Source organism: Melospiza melodia, chromosome 15, assembly GCF_035770615.1.
Source record: "Melospiza melodia melodia isolate bMelMel2 chromosome 15, bMelMel2.pri, whole genome shotgun sequence".
NCBI lineage: Eukaryota > Metazoa > Chordata > Aves > Passeriformes > Passerellidae > Melospiza > Melospiza melodia.
The window spans coordinates 9218529-9237459 of record NC_086208.1 but is presented as its reverse complement, the minus strand read 5'-3'; the positions used below and the strand labels follow the sequence as shown (position 1 = coordinate 9237459).

The 18931-nt window shown below is 44.5% G+C and overlaps 1 protein-coding gene across 1 annotated transcript in view; it reads left to right on the top strand.

The window, feature by feature from the left end:
- Window positions 1-272: 272 nt before the first annotated feature.
- TNFAIP8L3 (TNF alpha induced protein 8 like 3) overlaps window positions 273-18931 on the top strand; it is a 43954-nt gene continuing 25295 nt past the window's right edge. Inside the window, exon 1 of the mRNA XM_063169698.1 lies at window positions 273-409. Within this exon, the coding sequence (XP_063025768.1) occupies window positions 358-409 (52 nt within the window). The 5' untranslated portion in view covers window positions 273-357. The remainder of the gene's footprint in view (window positions 410-18931) is intronic.

The window sequence follows — 18931 nt, the reverse complement described above, 5'->3', positions numbered from 1 at the left end:
ATTTCTGAGCACACTTCTCGTAAAGGGAAGGCGACAAGGAAAGGGACAAGGCGACTGAAGCTCAGGGGAGATGCCCATAAGCATCTGGAAAAGACAGGCGGGCGATGCGCTGGCAATGCACAGGACGGTCACTCCGGTATTTCTGCGCTCGGCAGCGCTGCCCCGGGCCGTGCCGCCCAACTCGTGCCCGTGCCAGAGCGGGGCAGGAGCCGCTCCCGGCCGCGCCCCCGCCCCGCGCTGCGCCGGCCCCGCCGCGCCCGCAGCCAATGGCGCTCGGCGGGGCGGGGAGGGAGCGGGCAGCGCTCCCCGCGCCGGGCACTGCTCTGCCTGCCAGCGGCGGCCCGCGGAGCCGGCACCATGGACTCGGACTCGGCCGAGCTCAGCGAAGGCGAGCTGGTCTCGCCCGCAGGTAAGGCCGGCTGCGCGGCGGAGGGGAGCGGGGTCCGGGTCCGGTCCCTTCCCGTGCGCTGCTCTCGGTCCCCGTGCCCGAGGCGGCTCCGGGCAGCGCCATCCCCGCTGCCGGCAGAGCCCAGCGCCGCCCCCGGTCCCGCGGCTCTCGGGGCTCCGCTGTGCCCGGGTGCGGGAGAGCTGCCCCACGGGCTGTGCCGTGACCGCTGGTTACGTCGCGGTGCTGCCGCTGGCTGTGCTCCATACCCAGGGGCTGGGAAGTTTTCGGGGTTTGGTCGCGGCTGTTCCGCCGCGGCTCCGGGAGCGCCGCGCGTTCCCAAGCGGGGCCGCCCCCGTCCGGAGCCGAGCCCCCGGCATGCTGGGCTTTTGTTTGCAAGTCTTAACTTGTCACAGGAACCATGCTGTCTGGTTGCTGCAACCCGCATAGTTCTTGGATGAGACAGAGGGAAAAAAAAATTAAAAACCTCTCCTGCCCTTTCCAAACCTTCCCGTTCTTGTGGCTTACGCGAAACAAACGATGGGTGATGCGCCGTAGGCAAAGAACACCCTGCACACATGGTAAAACGGGGACAGCAAACTCGCGTGAAACACACAGAGGTAGGTTCGCTCTGCCGGCACAGCACGCGGCCCCGAGATGCGCTGTCACCTCCCGGCCACGGCTCTGGGTGCCCGAGCCTTGGGGCAGCGGGGCTGGCACCCTGCCCGCAGCACAGCGGGCACCAGGGGTGCCACACACAGGACCGGGCTGCAGGGGTGCCACACACACACAGACAGAGCACTGGGCTGCAGGGGTGCCACACAGACACAGACAGAGCCGGGCTGCAGGGGTGCCACACAGAGCACTGGGCTGCAGGGGTGCCACAGACAGCACTGGGCTGCAGGGGTGCCACAGACACACAGAGAGACAGACAGAGCACTGGGCAGCAGGGGTGTCACACACACACAGACAGCACTGGGCTGCAGGGGTGTCACACACACAGAGACAGAGCACTGGGCTGCAGGAATGTCACACACACACACACAGACAGCACTGGGCTGCAGGGGTATCACACCCACGGCTGGCACCTGACAGATGCTCGGGCTGTCACTGACACCAGGTGCAGGAGGAACCTGTTTGACCTCCAGCTTCCCACAGTGAAAGTCATAGACAGCCTTCTCTGAAGCCATTTAACTGGCATCAGATGCAAGTGCAATTGGAATGATGCCTGAAATACTCCCAGTGATCATAATAAATCCAAATAGAAAGTTGCCGTGTTATGTTATCAGATCTTTGAGAAAAATCTTTTCACCATAATCAGTCCAGTTTGGACACTTACTAACACCCCCCTGCATCCCTAAAAATAAGGATTTGAGCACCAATGTTCTAACTACAAAGGCAGAAAAGCATATTTTTTTTAATAGTTCACCTGTCCTATTAATACAGCAGTGATAAACAACAGTAGGAAGTCATAAGATAAATGTGTTTTCTAGTCTCCCAGCAGAACATTTCATAGCATAATCTGAAATCTAATTCAGTTTTAAATATAGGGGTATTTACTCCTGATATCTTGCTTTGTATTTTCTTACTTGAAATCTAGAAAATTGAAGAAGACCAGCAACAGGTCACAGAGCTCCTTATATTCACAGAGCTCTGGTAGGCTGAGCTTTCTTGCATAGACCACCAACAGCTATAATTTTTCATCCAAACAAATCTTCCAAGCCATGCATTAAGAGCAAGTTACAAACATTACTTTATAGACAAATTAATATAATAGAGCTCCTGCCAACAATTCACTCCTGTTCTGAATAGGAATTTCTTTTAAATAAATTTAAAATAACTATGCTCAGAGATTGCCATAAGTGGTTTTCATGTCATCACTTGCTAGCTGCCAAGCGTTGATGTTCCTCATTCTCCTTTCCTCTTTTCTATTCCTTCTTTGTTCCATTTAAGAGAAGAAAAATCTGATATTTTGGCCATACATGGCAGATGCCTATGCAGTAGAATAAAATTGGAAGATAGAGAGAAAACTTGGATGTTTTGTCTTACCCAGCTGCAATTTTTTTTTCCTGCACTAAAGAATTACATGTTCTTTGTATCCCCCATGTCTTCTGAAAAATAGATATTTTTGCTAGCTTTCCTTGGGTGTTTTTCTGTTCTCTGCCATATGTGTGGTGCAGCCTCTCTCTGTACGTGGGTGTTCAGTCAGGCTGTCAGTCAGTGCTGCAGGCACAGCAGCTGAGGGGCTCAGAGTGGGGCTCAGCCACCCCCTTGCCCACCCCACACAGGGCAAGCACAGCGCCTTGGGGGAAAATCTGGGACGAAGTCCTGGTGGTGGCTTGATTTTGGACACTGATTTTAGCACAGCTGGAATTTCACACTGAAGCTGACAGCAGCCCAGCGTTCGGCTCGCCCTCCTCATTTCCAGGGCTCGCACTCGCCCGGTTTCAGCTGGCACAGCTCGGGCTCCCTGCGGGCACTGCCGAGCCCCTGGGTGCACTGTGCTTTGTCTCCAGGGCTGCACCACGCTGGTGCAACACAGATGTTCCAGTCTCAGGGATTGCACTGCTCTCCCAGCCCTTTGTCCTGCCCCAGGGAGGGCACCCCTGCCATTCCTGGGCTCGCAGGGGTGTGCAGGAGGATACCTGGTGCCCCCCCTCCATCTGCCACACACACGTGCCTTCCAAGAACCAGCTGCAGTCCTGCTCCAAGATCCCAGCAGCCTCTGTGCTTTAAGAGCCCTCTTCAAACTCGAGTCTCAAGGAGGCAGAAGTATTTTTTCTGTATTTATTCCAAACACGTTGTCACAATAGCATCTTCATATTCATATGGTGCAAACAAAAAGCTCCTTATATGCGAGCAGTGCAAGATGTCAGCTGTACTTTAAAGCAAACAAACAGCAAAACCACCACACCTCCAACAACATCCAGTTCTACAGCCTTGGCTCCCACAAGTCTCCCACACCCATCTATTGCTGCTCTCCACTTGAGATGTCTATAGGGTCAGAAAGCTTTGGTTTTCAAAAAAGGTTACTCATGAGACAGACTCCTAATAAAAGCATTAAACAGGTCTTCATGATTCTGAAAAAAAAATGTATTGTGGTGCAAAAGAAGAAAAGTTACATGCTTACTAGCTAATGAAATTTCTAGTTTTACTGTAGAGGTGACTAGTCACATTCTTTTTCTTGTCCTACAGAAGAGCTTTTGAGAACTGAACAGGTAATCTTAAAATAGAACATTGTTCTCACTTTTTAATGTCCACCTATTGAGAGGTTGGGTTTCAAAAAAGCCCTTTTCAATAGAGTAATGGTCTCCTTTCCTTCAGCTCTTTCATAGGCATCCTGCCACATGAAAGAATGATCCTCCATGTCATCTTTCAGAGTAACATTTCACAGAAATTCAGGTCATCACCAGCAGAAATGATTTCACAGTGGGTTTGGAAATTCTGCATGTAGGAGAATAAAGGTGTGAGACCTTCATTTGGTGTGCCTTGTCCTAGGTTCCCAGACTGAAACAGGCTGGAATTTGGCCATGTAGCTTTTATGGGCACCAATTTAAGCCTTTATACAAGCCACTAAGTCACAGCATGGATTTTCATGTTTGTTTTGATGGAGCTGTTATGTTACAATAGTAACATAAGATAACCAGAGGCTAAATTGCCTGTATGGCATCTGAAACAATGCAGGTTATCCTCATGAAGTTTAACATTCTGTGGAGAACAAACTGTTGCTGGTCCCTCCTCTGAGTTTCTTTCCACAGAAGTCAAAAGATGCTTGGCCTAGAAAAGAGCAGTTTGTACCCAACTAGAGCTCTAAATTGGTGGCAGAGCTTTGGTTTTTGGGGCTTTTTAAAGAATTGACAGTGTGAAGCCTGCAGCTTTGTATAATGGCAAAGTTAACAAGATGAAGGTGACCTTATCACCAGACTTAGGCAGTGGGAGCCTGATTATGAGTTCAGTATATCTTCAACAGAGCCAAGATCTTACCCTGGAACTCGTAGCACAAAAAATGGTAATGCATTTAAAATTATTTGATAAATTATCTGAGCTTTCCCCTGGACAATAAATATATACTTGGTAAAAGACCCAACAGATTTAAACATTATTTACTGAGGTAAAACGACCTCTACAGACATGAATAATTTTTTTAGAGCTGTACTAGTATTTGATTTGCAATGCTTAGCAAGTAGTTCACATAACATGATAAATAATTTGCAGAAAAAATTATCTGTAGTTCTGTGATGTTAATCTTTGAAGCCTGTTATATATTTTAATCACTGTTTTACAGAGTTAATGCCATTCAAGAGTTAATATATTCTTGTAAATGCAAAATTAATTAGAAAGTGTAATGAAGACATTTAAGAATTATTATTTGAGGAATCAGTAACATGCTTATGTGATGTATAGTGCAAGTAAGCCTTGTTTAACCTTTCGCAGTATCACACACACATTTGAAAAATAGAGCCTTTGCCCCAAGGAATATTTGTGTGAAGGAGGAGGGGTTTAGTTTACCAAAGCCTTGTTTTGATTCTACATAGAATGTTCCAAAGATAAACAATAATATTTATTATACTTCAGACAAGCCAGAAGAAATAGTAGATAACATGTTCTAGGTATGAAAACTAAAAAAACATTTAAAAAGCAAAGAATTTTTATGAAGTTCTTTCTAGCAACTATCTAATAGAGGCTCTCCCTTTGCTTTCTGCTGGACAACAAAGGAAAACAAAGCTAATTAAACAAGAGATTGACAGACAACAGACATGAGCCAACATGCCATGGACCCGTGCACCAGAGTGTTACAGGGCTTCTGCATCACCCTGCAAACTGAGACAGGTCCAGCTCTGCCTGCCAAGAGAGTGGGCAAGAGATGCCTTGGGATGAGCAGGCAGCAGCAGCCAGGGCAGGGATGTGAGCCAAGATCTGGCTGGGGGAATCTTTTCTTTCAGTGTTCCCTCCAGGAATCACCTGGGCTGCTGGTCTGCATACAGAGCCCTCATTAGCACAGCAGCTGCCACGCAGGGAGCCTTGTCCAGCAGGGGAAAAAAGGATTGAAAACTTTAAAGGGGAAAAACTCTAATCACACTGTAAGGATAGTAAAGACCATGAATAATTCCACTTTTATCAATTTGAATAGACACCTTGGACAAACATTAATTCACTTGAACAAGTCAATTTTTTCAGGGCTCTGTTCTTAAAATCAAGTGCAAGTAAGAACTTCATGAAGCACTGGCTGGAAGCTCAAGCTCATCTGCTTTGCAAGATCATGACCAAGCTGTTCCCCACCTGAAATGTTGGTGCTGCTAGCAGTCAGTGAGCAGGAAGCCTCTAATCTCTAATATGTGGGTATGGACAAGGAATTTATGATGGCATATTAAACTCATAAGTAGGAATACGAAGCAATTGCTGCCACACAGCAATTATTGGCCATTCCTGTGTGCCTTGCCAAAGGTCTGGGATGAGACTGAGTTCCATTTAAAGCGATATTTTGGCAGTAAGGAGTGACCTGTACAAAGCAATGAGTGCACTGCCTCAAAACACTCACACTTCCCCTTTGAAGAAATAAATCTTTTAGCCTTTCATCTCCTCTACAGCAAGGACTAAAAAGTCGCGGTGGGAAGAGTATGTCACCTTATTTAGCTGGTAACAGAGCAATCAAGCTATAAATCCCAGGTAGAAAGGACAATAGTGTGCCAAACACATGAGAGAGTTCTCCTGAAAACGCTGAAAAACCTTTGGCGCTTGCATCCTACCCACAGCGTCAGCCTTAGGGTGACAGGCCCTCCCAGCAAGGCAGGAGAACCCTGTAACTTTGAGACCTCCCTGTTTTATCTGGTAAACTAAGCAGAACCTGGCTGTGAGCCCAAGCAGTGGTACACAATCCTCTAAACTGTTTATCTATTAATACTCCTCCTGGCACCGTTTCAGCCCATGCTAGATAGCCTCCCACTAAATGTCCTGGCATGAGACAGAGGATAACAGTGGCCAGTATGAATTAAACAACATTTGGAGTGTGGGAAAGAATTCAGGCAGTATCCAGATGGCAGGACAATGCCTGGACAAAAGGGTCTGTGCTGGTGTACTTGCAGACAGAGGCCCTGTGGTCAGAGCAGGCTGCAGAGGCTCTTCACTTCTGCTGTGGCCCCTGGTGCCTGCTCAGGGCAGCTTCCCTGGGCTCAGACCTGGGGTTGGAGCCCTGCCCAATTAAAAGTGTGTTATTTGCTGTTTGCCTGCAGAAATCTCTTTGCCAGTTCCATTATGGGAGGTCATCTCATGGGCTGACAAGTGCAGCTGGGGGAGATTCATGGGAGGCTGAGGCTTGCTGCAATAACTGCAGCTTTATAGCCAAGCCTCAAACATCATCTTGAGGAGCCAGGCTGAGCTCAGACATGGGCTGGTAGCCAGTGAGTTTTTCTGCTCTTTAAGGCAGACATCTTTAACAAAATAGGCTGGGAAAGAGCAAGAGTCACTTGGATGTCTTTCCAGGGGTCACTGATCCCTCTTTGGTGCAGATGCTGGTTTATGTCAGGTTTGAGCAGCTGGCTCTGCTCAGCCTTTCTGCAGAGGAACAGGCTGACCAGTCCCTCTGTACAGGTGTAGGTTTTGGCTGACATCTGTTGATACAACACCACAAACTAGGGCAGGAAGATTGTTCCATCTATGAAACAAACACTTCACCATGGAGACATTCTCCTAGGCCTTCTGACTAGTGCTAGCTTAACAAGAAAGGCAATCTTCTGAAACACTAATAGTAAAAGTTAGCATAGTACCTCACTTATCACCATCTCATTCCTGCTTATCCATTAACTCTGCTTATCCAAGCAGTTTGTGTTGCAGGAAAAGCTAAATTCTCTCTTTGAAGAAATGTATTAACACTATTATTGTGTTAGTGCTTCCTTTCCAAATAATTTTCCATTTACTTTTAGAGCCTATAGTTTACATGGTCAAATCACTGACAGATGCAGATCAAACAAATACAGGTTTCTTAGACTTTTCAAGTCAGGGGTATTTTTAGTTTTTTTTAATTAAGATAACTATTTTCAGATTATTTTTTCAGCAAAAGCTCTGTGTCATATAGTGTTATGCCAGGTGAATATCTGTAGCTTTTGTTTACTTGCATTTAATTTTAGCTTTGTGTTTTTGTGCATCATTTCCCTCTGACTCCCAGAAGTGAGAAGGAAGTAGGCTAAAGGTATCAAGAATGACCTTCACATTCACTTCAAAGCAAGTTATAGTTGGTATCTCACTATTTTATACATTAATCATCTCCACTGTTAGGAAGAATGTTTACTACTAGATACAAAAGTAATCAGTGCAGTCATTATGATGCATAGCTACTGGATTAATTAGAAAGTGATAAAGAATTGGTGAGGAAAAATATTGACTGGAACTACAGGTTTAAGAATGGGATAAAAAAGTTCAAGCCTAAGTATACATAAAAACCACTTGCACAAATTTTATACATGCCAGTGTATAAAATATACTGTTCTGATGCCTTTGGACTGACCACTGCTCTTTAAATACACCAGGGTCTATATACCTGAGAGGAAGTTTCTGTTCAGTGATTAAAACCTCACCCCTATCAGAAATTTCTGGTGTTTGAATCTAGCCTGACCTCAGCTGAGGTTCCTGTGGCTTCTCTCTTCCCTGCATTTGTTTTTAAGAGTCTATTTCTATACCAGTTCTTAAAGGTCAGATTATCCTGCATAAGAAGGATGTAACACTTTCCATCCCTGGGGCAGATATAGCCCCAAGAGAGTTTGCTCCTGCCTGCAGCCCTGTCCATTCCTCTCCCTAAATCAAAAACCCACAAACAAATGCAAAAGCAACAACCAGAAACAAAAACAACCACCCCAAACCCCCAGACCTGTACACTCATCCAAAACAGTCACCACTGGCATTTCTCTGTAGAGCACTTCCCTTTACAGAAATCATACAGAACTGATGGAAAGCCAAGAACAAATTGTCTCAAGGACAGATGAACACCAATGTTTTCCACAATTCCATGATTTAACTTTGTAGTTTGGATTAAATCAGAAGCCAGAGGGTTTAAAGCAGTCCCAATACTGAGTAGTTAATCAGCTGGCATCTGTTTATCCTCCAGACCTGGATATCTCCTGTACTTCTGAAGCCAAACTGTGAGCTAGGGCTCTTAACTAGTTGCTGTCGTTCACTTCTGCACAAGTTTCTCAAACTTGCTGATTTTACTCTGTGCTAGGAGTTTGAAAGCCTAGAAAGTTGGGGACAGACAGAAAATAGCCACTTTCAGTATTGTGTTGCCACATAGCTTGTGCTGGTATAAATGGATGTTTGCCCTCCATCAGGAGCAGTGAGGGAGGACAGGCAGAAACTCCTCCTGCTTTGAGGAAAGGCACATGGAGAGGGCAAGGCAGGTCTGGAGTTTCCTTGCACCCTTGCTTGGGCTGCCCCTGCCACCAAAGAGGCCAAGGCTCTTGCAGGAAGGCAGGCATCCACATTTTGGCTATATTCTCCATCTTCTAACCTCTAGAACACTTGTAAATTCTCTCTTTTCCTATCCAACCTCATATCTTACACTAACAATTTGTGTCCATTCTCCAGATACCCACATCTTCCTAGCACTTCACTGATTTCTCACTTTTCTTTGTCCTAGCCAATATGATATCCTCCTCAAGCCTCAAATCTTCCAGTATTGATCTGATTTTTCTTCCTTAACTCATTTCTTCTCAAATGCTCTTGGGTTTATGATTTCTACCACTAAAAGAAGGGAATAAATGCTGTTAGGTTATATTTCAAGAAAGGGGAAATTGATGGAAGTAAGATACTGACTTGGCATTGTAATTAAAGGTTCTAGAAACAGGAACTAACATGCCTCTTCTGGCAAACAAAAAGTACAGACAGTGGGCTTCCAAGTGGGATCAGGAAAGTTAATTTGATTTTGAAATACTGAAACAGGTAGCTGCAATATTTTCCAAAAAGTGAGAACACACTAGCATCTTCACTAGGGCTTCCCAGCTATTTCCAGAATGCATTCCTGAATGAACAACTCCCTGAAGAAACAGTATATCTTCACCCCTATAAGTTCAAATCATTGGGCTTGAGTAACAGGTTCAGGGGAGAACTGCATCTGTCACCAGACACAGCAGCCTGTGACTGGCACTGATCAAAGGAGGTCAGAGGAGGACACTGCTTTCTACTGATAGAGCTTAACTACCAGGAATAAAGGAAACCAGAGCATTTTGTAGAGTTTTGTGTTGAATCACAGCATGCAGATCTCCCTCACGCAAGGTAACAAATCTATATTTATTAAAAAGTGACAATATACTTTCATTTTAAAAAAAATATTAGAAGAGCATTCACAGAAATTGCCTCTAGAAAGCAATCAGAAGCTTTAAACAGCTGTGAAAAGGCAACAAAGGCAAAATATGCTTCTGTAAACTAAACCCATCTTCACTTGGGATGAGAATGTCTATTTGGATTTTCTTCTGCTAATAAGACAGGGATGAGAGCACAGGAACGAGAGCACTGAGGGAGGCTTCTGGGGAAGGGCTGAAGCACAGGGATTGCCAGGTAGGTACAGCCTCACCACAACACCAGCACAGGGCCACATCCACCCTTCCACTCTGCTACTGACTGCCCTGAGCTAATTCAAACTAAAACTGAGCCCATTCTGCCCTTGGAGGGTCTGCAGCCACCCTGACACTCAGGTTTCACCTTCCATCACTGGGGGAGAGAAGCAAGGTTCCCAGAAGCAGGGTCCCCATTTCCCACCAGAGCATCTCAGTCTGGGTTGCTGGCTCTGTCCAAGCCATGTCCTGGGTCAGCATCACCCTGTGAGTGCCCAGAGAGGGGCACAGCCTTGCCTGGCACACAGGGAGGCACAGCCCTGCCCTCCCCACGGCCTGGCACAGGGCAGCAGGACAGGACCTGTTTCAGCTTGCCCAGGCTGTGTGTGCCTTGGCCATCCACGGCTGCAGGGTGGGTGCAGGTGCCCTGCTCCGGCTGAGCTCTGTATTCACCTTCCAGGACCTGCTGAGGGAAGTGGTGCCTTAGCAACAGCTGAGTTGCATTAAGGAGCAGACATGTGACACGTAGGAAGAGAATTTAGGGTGATGGTGGGGGAGAGATTATTCAGTGTTTTCCATATTTTGGTAGAACAGAATTTAATTTCCTTGAAGTTACAGCAGTCAATGACAAGCAGCAGTGTGCACGTGGAACACCCCTGGCTGAGCACTGAAATAAAGCATGACTAGACACAGCAAATAACCCATGCAGACTGCAAGGGGTTGTTTAAAAAATAATTATATACTTGTCACTGAAGAAGCTTTTCTGTATTTATAATTCCTTTTTCCTCGTAGTCTCCTCTGATGGAATTCAGATAGCATGCATGGCATTATGTTAAACAACCAATTCTGGAATAGTTCCCTTTTTTCCTCTCTTTTACAGGCATTAAGGCAGTGGATACACTTCTTATGGCCATTATTTTAGGAACAGTTAAGGCCTATGCTTAGTCACTTCATCACTGACTCAAATACAAACTCTGCTCATATGCCATTAAAGAGATTGAAAACAAATCTTTAAATAAGTACTTAGCTTGCTTTTAAAGCAATGTGGTTTCTTTACTATGATAAAGTGATAAAAATACATATGAGATCATAAAGCTCACAGTAATTTTGTTGCTGAAGAAGTTTTACAGCTATCTACTTGAATTCATTTGGTCTGAAGCTTGCCTTGGTCTAGCATTTTTTGAGTTGAAAATATATTTTATACAAACAGCATGTGATTGAATATAACTAAGCTTTTTTATACATATGTAAAGTGGACAAAAAAGATTTCCCCTAAGTAAGGAAATGCTATATATAGAAGGAAATCTGAAGACTTTCAAGTCACAGACTTCAGGAGGTTTGTTAGCACCATCCCCAGGGAGGCAGGAGGACAAACAATAAAAAAGCAATTTCCTGCACAGGAGCACACAGAACATCAGAAACACCTAGTAAAGAGAACAGAGTTGTGCAGAGTGGAAGTCATTTATCCTGCTGGCTCACGTTTTTCACTCTGCTAATCACCATTCCCTGTTACCATCAGTGGGAGCTGCACACACATCAGTAGGTGACACTGAGTTCTGAATATTTTTAATAAATGTCACAATAAGCCAGAGAAGGTGCAGCCTCCACAACTCTTGAGATGTATAGTGTGGAATAACAGCTCTGGGGAGGACAGAATGCCACAGGGCATGGCAGTGCCATCAGAAGTGCAGAGCCAGTGGGGACAGAGCAGTCCCTGCCCTCCAGAGCTGCCCCAGGCACACCATGGCCAGGAGACTGCATCCCTAGGGAATCATCCTGCTGCTGCTGGGGGGAAACCCTGCATGCAGACCTTCTGTAACTTCCACTCAGCCCTTGAGGGTGGCAGACATGGATTGTGGGAGGAGTTGGTCCAGGTGCTCTTACTCGATTCTTTCCTTCTCTTTTTCTTTTTAGCAGACACACCACAAAGGAGTTAATATGAACACAAACACACAAAATTGGTATTTAAAGTTACTTCCACTTGGGCTCACAGACACCCAGCTTTCATGATGCCAAAGGGGAGCCAGAATCTTGTCTATAGCAAATAAAAATTAATCCTGGGATAGGGCTGCCTGAGCCATCCTGATTCTGCAGCAGCAGTTATTTAGGTAGAGCAGATATCACAGAAGAAATGTTAGATGGCTGCACTGAAGGGGTTTAGGAAGTGCAGGATGTGCATGGATGTGTCAGATCTCAACAGATGGATTGCTGATTTGGGGTTTATGTAATTCAGAGATGTTCTAACAGTACTCAGGGACAGACATGCAGAGTAACAGAGAATGGCAACATTTGAGAGGCTTTACCATGTTTTCACATCCTCATTTGGATATTTTCTTTCCATCTTTTTTTCCAAATAAGTTTTTCCTTCATAAAAAGGATCCCAAACACATACACAAAAAAAAAAAAAAAGAAAACAAAAAAAAAAAAAAAACAAACACAGTGGCAGAAATCCTTTCTTTGTGTGACATCCCAGTTAGGTTTGTGCACTAATAACACTGTATTCATATTAAACCAATTTAGTACATTGTAAAGGCATCTGTAATCTATATATCTTTCAAAACACACCTTGCAGCGTTAGGTTTTTGTTAAATAACACCTTCCTGAATTTCAAAGCAAGTAAAACTGGAAATCTAAGGACACTGTAAAGATACTGGGCTAATTTCTTTGTGCAACCTCCCATATGATGACTTTTCAAAATCTGGTGGAAAAAGTACTGGGCTGTCAGCAGGATCTTAATGACAGCCTTAAGCAAGTTTTTCACTTGTGTCTATTTCTCCTCCCATTCCTGTTCTTTGTCTGTTTTTACCTTCACTATTTTTAGATGAGGAATGTCTTTCATTACACTTGTGCAGTGAGAACCATGAGATGTTTTATGAACAGCATGTAAATACTAATATCAATGCAGGCATGGTCCCTCATGGTACTTTTATAGGTGTGTTATCAGAGGGCTTCCTTCCCTACCAGAGAAGAAATCTGCACTTCTGCAGTTCACACATCTCAAATGTGAAAGATTCCTATGCATTTAATAAGGACTTTCAGTTATGAAAAAGACTGCAGTTTGTACACTACTTTATCTTAACCAAACTTGACTTTTTGTCACATTAATCAGATGACTGAAATTATATTTTTCAATAAACAGTGCTACTGCATATCATGAGACAAAGCAATGTTACAAGCAAAAGTAGAAAATTCATATTTTTATCAGTTGAGCTAAAGGGAGCACACATTTTCCCCCTCCATTTTCCCATTTGTTTCTGATTCCAACTGTGTGGCTTTCTGGCAGTGAAAATATGTTTGGAATCAAAACAGACCCCACAATTTGAAGTTACCCTGTGTTACTTTGTTTTGCTTTTCCCTTTAATATATTCTTTCTGAAATGAGGAAAGCCATTCACCCAGAGAGAATTTACCAGAAGGGGTTTGGCAGCATTACCCTGCTGATGACTGCTGGTGTATTCTGTGATACAAGTCTTTGCAAGGTGGGATCAAGCACAAAAGAAAAATCCTGATCGAGTGATTGGACACAGGGTTTCCTGCACGGCCTTTGTGCACACACCATGGTGTAACACTCCATCATCCATGAGAAACCTGCTGTAAGCCACAGGGAAAAGTGTTCCCACCTCACAGAGAGCCACTACCTGCTCTGCAGCCCAGGTTTCAGTTCTTGCACATAAAGGAGTTTGTGTGGACTCCACATACATAACCCACCTACACAATCCTCTTCCCAAGAGGTGCTTGCTGCCAAGCTCCCTTGTGTGCAGGCCAAGGAATATGGACATTTTCCAGTCCTGTCTGTTAAGGCTTCCCTGCAGGAAGCTGGCTTCCTGGGGTGTGAATTTGTGCTTTGAAACCATCTGCCCAATGCTGCTTCATCTCAGGCAGTGCCTCAGTGCAAGAAACAATAAGTCCTGTTCAAAGGTCACAGGGTCTGGTGACCTGGCACTAACCCTCAAATTCTACAAAGCCAGGTGAAATACAACAAATCTGGCCTGAAATACAACAAATTCCAAAGTCAGCTCCAGCCAAACACAGCTTTTCTTTAACAGAGCTCTGAGAGTCACCTTGCCTGTAGAAACACAGGTTGAGCACTTCCTAGTGAGCAGCTGTAGTGGATAATGTTATTTTCATTCTGTCACTTCTCAAGATCAGTTTATTTAACCTAGAAATGAAATCATGGCAAGACATCATTTTCCACAGTCACACATACTGGAGGAATGCTGAGCCCTGTTACTGCACAGGGATCAGTGTCTGCTGGAGGGACAAGAGGCACTCAGCAGGTTCGCAGCCAGGGAGATGCAGCCTGACTTCAGGAAAATCAGAGTTACAACCACTGAGAGGGAACCTTGGTCTTTAGGAACAGAGCAGACAACTATCTCTGCTAGCCTGTCAGCCTTATCAGAGAAAGGAATGGATTAGATGATTTATATTTTTTTTTCCCTTCACCCCCAGGTTTCTATGGCACTGAAACAATACACAGAAGTTCAAAGCTTTAGCTCAGTGACGTAAACAACCATTATTTACACCAAACCTGACTCACTTTCCATGTGAGCACACAGAATAAACTTTGCCAAAACTCATTCCTTAACTCCATCTCATTTTAACACTGATAGCCTTTTAGACAAAGCCTCCAATGGTTGTGGAGGGTACAATTCCTTCAGTTAATATCTGTGTGGATTGGCTGATGTTAGGATGGAGCAAACAGCCCTTGCCAGCTGCACCTCATTCATGATCAGTTACCTAACGACACTGCAGGTGATTTTAACACAGGCATTGCTTTCCAAGGTGTAAATGCAGACAGTTCAGTTGCAGAGGATCTTAAAGACAGATGAAAAAAAACAAAAACTCAAATATCCTTATCCTCCAGTCTGCAGCAGCCAAAAAACCATAGCTGGCATTGAGCCATGAGATCAGGTGTACCCCATGCTGTCAGATCACTTTCCCAACCCATTCTCATCTCCCCAGATTGATTCCTGCCAGCATCACCTCGGGTGCTGCAGCAGGCACTGCCCAGGAGCCCGGCCTGGCCTCCCCTGTCTGGGAGCCAATGTCCCTGCAGGAGCCAGGTGCAGCCACCTGCTGGGCCAGCTGGCTTTGGAGGCAGCACAAGAGCCAGTCCAAGGCATCACAGACTGTACCTGGTGGTCTGTCAATAACATTGGTACCTCCATACCAATGTCAGTAGCCACTATTGACACCTCATGGCAAACCTCCCCCTCTTCATTAATAGCAAAATGTATCACCCACAGGGAGTTGTAGATGCAACTGGACTAATACCCACAAAGTGCTGCTAGTAAGCATAAGTTACAACTGGAAAAAAAGGAAGATGGATTTTAATTAAAAAGTCACCATCTACTCCAGCCTACAGACTGATTATACATTGATGTAGAGCTCAGCAGAGCAGTGAGGCCCGGAGACAAATGAATACCAAGTGTAGGTGCTGAGGAGCAGACACACTTTCTGTCAAACTAGACAATGTCATTTTATACATTAAACATCTGGGGGTTTTATTTTAATCTTGTTATAACACAGCTATACATAGCAGGAAAAAAGAGTGTTACTAAAGTAGACCTATTCCTGAAGTGACCTAAGATAGACTAAACAGACCATCTGTCTTGGGAATCTGATTTTTTAACCAGAAATAAAAAGGAATGTTAGAACCTATGAGTTATAGTTAGCCTTAGTCCTTATTTCATAGTGCTCTAACTTTTCCCTGGAAAAATGTAAACAGACTGAAAGAGGGGGAGGAAAAAAAAAAGGTTTTCTGAAGTTTTATTGCCTAGAGGGAAGACAAGGGGGAAAGTCATTTTTCCTCTCAGGGGGAGAGCTGCAAAGTCTCTCTGAGCTGTACAAGAAAAGCACATCAGAGCAAAGTTACTGAAGTGCAATGCACAAACAACACTACTATAACAAAGTGATTGGCATCATGGTATCATGTTGAGCTATGCTGCTACCAGAAATAAACTTATCAAGCCTTGGTGATATGCATTGGAATATTAAAGGAGATACCATTCATTGCTCTTCTAGAGGAAAATAAAGTAGCTCAACAGAAAGCAGGTAAAATGATAATAGAACAGTATTCCCAAGGACCATGTAAACTTGCTCTACAAGAAAATACCCTTTCTGTGAACTCCTCTTGAGCATGGAGAATGTACTTATTTGTACTGATTAATTCAATAGTTTCCTCTCTTTGTTTCAGACTACTAATTAATAACTCTGCTTTAAAAAGGCAACAAACCAACCAACAAAAAAAAAAAGCCAAAACCAAACACAACAAAAAAGAAAACCACACAATCTAAACAAGCAAAACTCCAAGCATTGCCAAACTAGATTTCCTTTTAAAGTCAGAGAGTGAAGAGGTGTCCTTTAAACCCATAGTCAGCCTGGCTGGTGGATGTGTTACCACACACAGTGCCAGGGGAATTGACTCCTTGGTTCTTGCAGAACTTTGCCAAATGCCCTGCCAGACACCACTATGAATGTATGAATAAAAAACTGTTACATCAGATTTCTACATTTAGCTTCTTTCAGCAAAAACAATGAAAAACTCATACAAGTAGTTGTATCCATTCTCAGTTCCACGAGATAATGAAACAAAACTTCATCACCAATGCAGACAGCCCCAGGTTCCACCTGTACCTGCTGCCAGAGCAGCAAAAAGGAGCACAAAGCCTGCCCTGTGCAGACCTGGGGTGCTGTGACAAGGCCACCCTCTCTCACAGAGGTTTTGCCTGTAGGTCCCAAGAACTGTTGGGCAGAGCAGCCCCCAGGGGGACCAGGGCTCCTTCCAGCCCAGCACACCACGTCTCACAGCAGCAAAACCCCAAACGACAGCTGAGCACATTGTGATACCAGCAGAGCAATTTCTCACAACAAACAGCCCCAAGCAAGAAGACCAAGAACCAGCAGCAGCCAGGAGCTGCTCACTCACCGTGCAAGCTGCGTGTCCCTTGCTCCAGCCTTCCACAGCCACCTTCTCCCCCAGCCTTCCCTGCAGGAATAGCCCCCTCCCCTGCCTCTCCCACTCTTGTAGCCCCAGGTGCAGCTGCTCAGTGCAGCCCTGGCTCTGCTGATGGGAAACACCTGGTGCCAGCGGGGACAGCACTAATGTGTTTGGGTCTGTGCTCTGTCCCAGGAGGGTGCCAGTGCAGAAGGGCTGGCAAAGGGCTGGCACCCCTGTTCTGCCCTTGGTGCCAGGTAAATTTGCCATCACGGGCTGACCACAGTGGTGGTGCAGACACTGTTCTGCATCTGTTGTATTTGCCCCAGTGAAGGAAGGAATGATGGATCTGACTCCATGTTCTCAGAAAGTTAATATTTTATTATATTATATGAAAAGATACTATAATAAAGAACACAGAAAGGATACTTACACAATGCTAAAAAGATAAGAATGAAAACTTGTGACTCTCTCCAGAGTCCCAACACTGTTTGGCCCTGATTGACCATTGAGTCAAAACACTCACACCAGAATCCAATGAAACAATTACCTGTGGTAAGCAATCTCCAAACACATTCCAGAGGAGCAAAACACAGGAGAAGCAAATCAGATCATTAATGTTTTCCTTTTTCTCTGAGGTTTCTCAGCTTCCCAGGAGAAAATCCTGTGCAAAGGGATTTTTCCAGCAAATGTGAGTGCCACATGCATCCTGCAGGGGTTGTGCCCCCCAGGTGACCCATGAGACCCCCAGTTCTTGCATCAAGCTCATCCCTCCCAGGGCAGCTCATCCCTTTCCCAGCTGCCAGGGCTGGGGCTGTTACCCCGTGTGCCTCCCGTGGCTGCACGTTCTGTGTGCCTCCGACACACAATCCAAAACGTGGGCACCTGCCTCATCTGAGTTGGAGCCACCAGGCTTTGTCCCACTTTGGTACTTCAAAGTTTGTCTTTTGGTTTTCTGCATCAGTCATTCCTGTGTTCAAAAGCAGGATATAAATAGGATCACAGAAACCAATCTTCCATTTCTTCCAGAGTAAAAATTAAATCTGCACTTTTGACATCATCATATGGAAGCAGCAATCACAGAGTAGAGATACATAGCAAGTCATAAAAGGATTCATCAAATATTAAAGGAATTTGATTTTAATTGGACTTTCAGTGGTCAGACATTTTAAACTCTGTCAATAGTTTTGAAAAGCATTGACAGAATTGTCTTGTAGTATAAAGCTGGTTAATATATAAAAAAGTATCTTCAGATCAGAGTCAGGCAATTTAAATGCTCAAAAAACCTTATTAAGATTTTGAGGAAAAACATAATTACCTACTACCAATTTGCTACTTATAAAATAGATTTTTGTTTATTGTGTAACACTGAAGCAAGGCCTAACCTTGCAGCTTTAGTTTGGTAGAACTCCCATCAAGTGAGGAATTAGTGCTAGACATAAGTCATCACATGGGAATAATGCAGGAAATATTTTTCTAATTAAGCCTTACAAGTTTTTTTTGGAGTAGCTCTGGGGAAGTTAAATGCTTACCTGTCATCATGGACTGGGAAAAACTGTCAAGAGCCTAAAAGGCACGTAGCACTGAAGTAAAATGGAAATTTAAAATTAATTTACTGTCCCACTCGTAGGTTAGTCTAGGTGGAAGTTCTCAACCTGGAAATGATGTTATTTGGGTCTCTGTCTCACATCCTTTACCATATCTTTCATGGTTGCTAAGAAACAGCAGCATTACAGCAGAGTAATCATTGGTACTTCAGTGTAAATTGTGGTTAATTAGCTGATGTGTGAAGTGGGATCCCTGCCAGGAGCAGAAAGAGACACCGTTCATGTTTAAAAGCACAAACCAGCACCACTGACAGGCTGAGGATTCCTTCTCAATCAAAATGTTCAAATGCTAAAACGCTTTGGAAAGTTGACATTTCCTGGAGTGGTTTGTAGTACATGGGAAGGATGAAGGAATCATGATTAGCTGTGTCCCAAAATCTGTCCTTTTGTAGGCCTTAATGAAAATTCTCAGCTTGAGTGTCAAATCTGATGGGTACAAGCAAAGATGATGTGATTGGATAAAT